The 6,300-nt window shown below is 64.5% G+C and overlaps 1 protein-coding gene across 1 annotated transcript in view; it reads left to right on the top strand.

Moving 5' to 3' along the window:
• Nucleotides 1-4,956: 4,956 nt before the first annotated feature.
• MNEG_4790 (hypothetical protein) overlaps nucleotides 4,957-6,300 on the top strand; it is a gene marked incomplete at both ends in the record, with an annotated part of 2,900 nt that continues 1,556 nt past the window's right edge. Inside the window, 2 exons of the mRNA XM_014046733.1 lie at nucleotides 4,957-5,157; nucleotides 5,412-5,681. Of these exons, the coding sequence (XP_013902187.1) occupies nucleotides 4,957-5,157; nucleotides 5,412-5,681 (471 nt within the window). The remainder of the gene's footprint in view (nucleotides 5,158-5,411; nucleotides 5,682-6,300) is intronic.

Below are 6,300 nucleotides of genomic sequence, written 5' to 3'. Positions count from 1 at the left end.
GGGTGATCTGGGGGCGAGCTTGGTGTGCTGGAGGCTGCGTGCTCTTGTTAGAGTGATTGCTTGCAGGAGGGGCGGGCGCCGCAAACCCCTGGTGGCATTGTGGTGCGACTGTTCGGGACGGGGGGGTCGCTCGGTGGTGATTGAGGAGGACGCACACTGGGAGCTGATGTTGCCTCTGGGAGGCCGGCAGGGCCGCTCGTGTGCTTTGATGTGTGCTCGCCATCCTGGCTGAAACGCGCTCCTGCTGTTCCGGCGCGTTGCAGTTCCTGGAGAGGACGAGGTCGCAGAGGGCATGGAGGTGTCCACATAACAAGCCCAGCAGCAGCTGCACTCAGCGATACTCACGGGCAATGGGGACGGCTGCCGCGAGCGTGGCGGCAGTGCCGGTGTTTGGAGCACGTCGTCGTGTGCGGCAGGGGCGACCGCCTGTAACCGTGCCCACCTTGTGAGGCGCTTGTCTCAGCTTTGCACCAACATCCCAATGCACATGGTGGTCATGTGACAAGTCTTGATCACGGTGGAGTGTGCCCCAGGTCTGAAGTACAGCCCACAGTTGCCTGGTACAGGCATTCATCCCCGTGTTTGTGGCGTTGAAGGGCCAAGCAGCATGATTGACCAGTGCAACCCGAGAAAGTCGCGCGGTCATCAACAGTCTGTCCACTCCAGACCAGGCGGGAGGCCGAGGTGTGCCATTTCAATTGTGCTGACATATGTCTTGCTGATATCAGTAGGCCCCAACAAGCAGCCAGGGCACCACAGCTGAGGTGGGATGCAGGCTCATACGGCGCCTGCCCGTCGGCTTCCGGCATCACCAGCGGTGCGCATGGTTTGCGTGGCGTTGAGCTGCATGTCAAGCATTTCAGTCCCATGTCCAGTATCGAAGCGATTGATTTGCAGCATCTTCTTCAACCAATAGCATAATCACGCATAGTAGCAGCGAGGAGCGCGCCTCAGAGATCACAACATCACGATGAACCCGGAATAGTGAGTGGTGCTGCTGCTGTCAGACTGTCGCAGTTGCTCTGCACACCTTCTGCTAGGTTGCTGACATACCGCGCCCTCCCCTCTGCACCTTGCCAACCAACCAGCGACTACCTCTTCAAGGTGAGGCCAGGCCTCTCGCCGCACCGCTCGCCCATGCTCATAGTCATAGATGCATCGGATTCAACCCACCTCTCGCGCTTTCACGCAGTTGCTGCTGATCGGGGACTCTGGCGTGGGCAAGTCGTGCCTTCTGCTCCGATTTGCGGTGAGTCTCGTAGCCTAGGTTGCGCCTCGTTGGCTCAAAAGAGAGCTCTGACCACCCTCTCTTTCGCACGGCCACAGGACGACACGTACACAGAGAGCTACATCAGCACGATCGGCGTCGACTTTGTGAGCAGCGGCGCGGGAGGGTCACACCGCCGCGCGCGTGGACTGATGAGATACGGGGCGTCTGGCCGGCAGCATATGCATGCTGTCGCGCCCTGCCGCTCATATCACTGCCATCTGCATTCGCAGAAAATCCGGACTGTGGAGCTGGATGGCAAAGTGATCAAGCTGCAAATTGTGAGCCATTGGGCCATTGCATGTAGGGCTGCTACTGTCTCTCGGCGGCTGGCAGGCTGCGAGCTGCATCAAAAACAGAGGCACCCCTCAAAAGCAGAGACGGCGCGGTCTCTTGGCTGAACGCAGACCACCCTGGACCGCCTTTCCTTGTTGCTGCTCACACACACTGCCTGCCCGCGCGCCGCCCCAGTGGGACACAGCCGGGCAGGAGCGGTTCCGCACAATCACCAGCAGCTACTACCGCGGCGCACACGGCATCATCGTGAGTGCCTCTGGCGGTTGTGCAATTTTGAGGCAGGAATGGATCGCCTACAAAGGCTCGCCTGTGGAAGTCGCGGCGAGGGCGCGGAGGACTGGCTGCAGGAGCAAGCTATTGGCAAGCTGCTGCAGCTGTCGGAGGGCCAGCCATTTTCGCAGCGCCAGTCGCGGACGGCAGTTGCAAGAATGTTGTGCGGTCAACGGCATCACCAGCAGCAGCAGTGGTCCGTTGGGCAGCCGAAGTAGAGGCAGCACTGGCGGCTGCCTCAGCTTACGCAGCGCGCTGCCAGGCAACTTCACAGGGCAATCACGGCTGACCCAACAGCAGCGGCGAGGGCAGGGCGGGGGAGGGGAGGGCACGGCATTTGAGCATGCTGTGGCCGAGCACTGACGTGCTTTGGGTCGGCTTCCGTTTGCGGCTGCACCCCATCGCGGCCCTTCCCGCAGGTCGTGTACGATGTGACTGACCAGGACAGCTTCAACAACGTGAAGCAGTGGCTCAACGAGATTGACAGGCGCGCAGCTGTGCGGGACGAGCGGGCTCAGTGCCGGCTTGGCTGGTCCAACTTCTCTGGCTGTGGGGCTGGGTTGGCTGCCCGCACCTCGGCCGCTGCGTGCTGGCGCTGCTGTCCGCCCAAGCTGTGCGCTGTGGCATCGCGCCGCTGCAGCATGTCGCCGGCCGTTCTTCGCCGGCCGTTGTTCGCCGGCCGTCGTTCGAGGCGGTGCGCTGCGGGGCGGCCATCGGACCTGGCGCGTGTGCCTGCCGCCTGACGCCTGACGCGCCCCACGTGATCGTGGCGTTGCATGGCGTGGTTTGCCCGCAGGTATGCCAATGAGAACGTGAACAAGCTGCTGGTGGGCAACAAGAGCGACCTCACCAGCAAGCGCGTGGTGGACTACCAGACCGCAAAGGTGCGGGGTGGGGCGCACGCCATTGCAGCGGGCCGCACGCCATTGCAGCGGGTTGCATGGGAACCGTCAGGCGCAGCAGCAGGCGGGGAAGCAGGCGCAGCAGGAGGCGCAGCAGGAGGTACGCAGGTTCCACAGCAGGTTCCACAGCAGGCAGAGCAGCAGGCGCAGCAGCAGGAAGAGCAGCTGCCGGAGCAGCAGGCGCCACGGGCAGCAGCGCGGAGGCTCGGAGCGGCAGCCGGTCGGCTGGCACCTCCCCCCCCCTCCAAAGAGAGGCGCGACTCCCGCCACGTAGCGGCGGCTGTGGCCCGTGCGCCCCGCTGGCCTCGCAGCCGCGCTCGGCCCCTCAGCAGTCTCCGCTGCTTGACTCGGCGCCCCCGCAGGCGTTTGCGGACGAGATCGGCATTCCGTTCCTGGAGACGAGCGCCAAGAACTCGTCCAATGTGGAGCAGGCATTCATGACAATGGCTGCGGAGATCAAGAACCGCATGGCCAGCCAGCCCATGGCCAGCCGCGCGGGCGGCGCAACCGTGCGGCCAGGGGAGGGGCGCAGCGTCAAGACGGACAAGTCCTCGTGCTGCTGAGCCCCCCGGCGACGCCTGCTGTGGGCCCCCGATGCCCCCGCGCACCCTGCGGTGCGCGCGCAGCAGCTGAGGCGCAGCTTGGCGTCGCGGCGGCTGCGGCGGCGCACGTGGAGAGACTCGCTGGCGACGTGGGCTCGCGCCGGCGGCGCGTGCGCAGGAGAATTTGCCTTTGCGCCGTGCAGCGGGGAGGAGCCCGGGCTGAGGCTTGGCGGCAGCGGGGCTTGCTGGGAGACATTGACGGCTTTTCGCGGCGCGTGGCAGGGTGCAACCCTGCCGCTGCTGCGCGGCAATTGTTTTTTCACCACGCCCCACTTGTAATTGTAAATCCAAAAAGATTTGAGCATTTGCTGATGGTCATCAACATTGCAAGCAAGGAAACGGAATGATTGTAATGCTAAGAACAGCACGGAGTGTAGTCCTGCAGCATTAGTGGTCAGTTCAGGCCCGGCATCATCGAGGCATCCTCGTGTACAGCAGGACGTGCAGCTGGTAACCACCTTTGTTGGGCAATCACACCACGCACCGCTTTACACTTCAAATACACCCAGCACACCTGGCAAAGGTCACCCCGTAACTGCAGCAACTGAAAGTGCGGAAGCCCATCTGCATGGGACCTGGGAACGTGAGCAGCAGGGGCATTGCACCTGTCCCGAACAAATCCTTTGCGAAGTCGGCCATTGTGATGTACAGGCCCCGAAGCATTCGCACACAGTCTTTCTGGTCCCGCAACGCAGCAGATCACACCTAGGCGCTCGGCGCCCTTATAAGCACCATGATGTGGTGGTACACATGGCCTGTAGAGCTGCGCGCTCTGCCTCGAGTGCTTGACAGGGTCCTATGTTCTACTCAACCCGTGCGGAGGGGCGTCACCGGTTTGCATGGATCGCACAAGCCCGCTGAGAGGGTGTCACAGAGCCTAAGTACCCTTCGCGCCCAGCAGCAGTCGGTAGATTGCAACCAGCGCGCCTCAACGGATCAGTGGCGCAGCGCGAGCAGCGGCGAGTGGGTGTCCGTGCTTGGCTTCGCAGCCGCGGCCCTCCTTGCCATGACAGGCAATGTGCTGCCAGCGGCGCTCGCAGACTCAGCCGAGCCGGTGAGGAGCTCATCGGCTTGCGCGTGCGACGAGCCCGACTTTTTGACAGCCGCCCAACACCTCCGGAACGTTTGAACGCACCGCCTGCCAGCTCGGAGATGCCCCTCAATTGAAACCCTCTGCATGCCAGCCCAAGCCTGGCTCCCCGTCTTGCAGGCCAGCTTCCCAGCCTGCACCCCCATGCCGCGTCCGCTCGCCGCGCGGCCCACTACCCCGCCTTCGCCGCGGTGTGCCGCTACGCCGCCACACAGGAAATGGTGGAGGCGCTGAGGGAGGCGCAGCTGCACGTGGACAGATCTTTCGCGGAGATATCTGAGGATTGGGAGAGGGCCGTCGCCATGCGGCCCGGCAGCAGCAAGGTGCGCGCATGCGGCTCGCCCTGTGTGCTGTCACATCAATCTCCTCTGCTCTCTCGGCCGCGGGAGCGCTGCCCCCGCTTCCCGTTGCGTCGTCCTCAATCCACATGAGCTCTTCGCGTCTTTGTGAGAAAAAGACGTCCCCCGCTGCAATGCTTGCCCTCAACTCCCGTCCCTCACCCTCATATATCCCCTCTCTTGCCTGCCAATGCGTGCGTGGCCCCTGCCGTCACTCAAGATCGGCGCCCCGCCGCGGCTGGCCGCGCCGGCGCTCTCCGCAGACGGGCGGCAGCTGCGCGTGACCGTCCCCGTCCGGCCCGGCGCAGACGCGGGCGCGGTCGTGCGGGAGGTGTCGGCCGCGCTGCAGCAGCTGGCGCGGGGCAGCACGGCCTGCTCGCAGCGGCAAAAGGTGCGCGCAGGGCGCGCTGTCTTTGAAGACTCTTCGGACCATCGGCGCACCTGATTATGGAATGTGATTGATTGTGTATGGTCGGAGCATGCTTTGTGCAGGTAGATTGAGGCGAAGCAGGTGTGTGTCTGTGATATGCTGCACAATGGTTGCCTGCCAAAGCGCTTGGCAAGCACATCGCAGCCGGCCGCCCCTCCCCCTCCATTTTCTCGCGACAGCCCCGCCACATCCCTGTGCTCCCGCGGCGACCCCAGGTGCACTCCACCGCTGACGTTATCGTCCATCGCTGGGATGTGACCCATACCCCCGCCGGCGGCAGCGCACGCCACAGCTTGTCCATCGAGGCGTCCATCCCACAGCGCCCCCACCCCTCGGCCTCCAGCGGCGGCCGCGGCCCCGGCGGCTGCGGCGGCGGCGCGGAGGAGGGGCGCGTGGTGGTGTCGAAGGAGGGGCCGCTGCTGCCCTGCGAGAGGGCGGTGGTGACGCGCGTCATGAGGGCGGCCAACCTCACGTTTGGCAGCGAGGTGGGCTGCGGGGCGGCCTCGTCATGCTGAGTGGTCTTCGTGCCGATATAGGGTTGTTTGTGTGTCGCCTCTGGTTGTCACAAAGGGTTCGGGGTTGAAAGATGATGGCAAGGGGGGCCAGCAGCTGGCCTGTGTCGGCCGCTCAGCGGGCTGCGGGGCATTGGGTTGAGATCGCAGCCTCAAAGGTGCGACTGCGAGTGTCTATGGGGGCGCGGCGCGGCTCTTGCCACCAAAAAGGGAACGAGAGCAACCTGCCTCCGGAGCATATTGTGTGCGTGCAGTCACTGCCACTGGAGTTTACGTCTACGGCCGTCGCCGCTGCGGCCGAGCCAACAGGGCGAGCGGGCTCCCCAGGCTTTGCGCTGCGCCGCCCGCCCCTGGGCTACGGCGCGCCGCACACATAGCAGGCCCGCGGGGCCCCGGCCGCTCACCCCCCCCCCCCTGCCCCTCAACCGCCTGAGGCCTTCGGCGGGGCTTTGGGCTCTCTGTACGTCGAGGCACAGCGTCCCTGAGCGCCCCGCATGTACGCGCACCTCACTATTCTGCAAGCACACACACATACGCGCGCACGCACGCACGCACGCGCGCACACACGCACGCGCGCGCGCGCACACACACA

The sequence above is a fragment of the Monoraphidium neglectum genome (genome assembly GCF_000611645.1).
Source record: "Monoraphidium neglectum strain SAG 48.87 unplaced genomic scaffold scaffold00682, whole genome shotgun sequence".
NCBI classification, from domain to species: domain Eukaryota; kingdom Viridiplantae; phylum Chlorophyta; class Chlorophyceae; order Sphaeropleales; family Selenastraceae; genus Monoraphidium; species Monoraphidium neglectum.
Note: the sequence above shows the minus strand (reverse complement) of the source record. Positions and strands in the feature narration are given on the sequence as shown.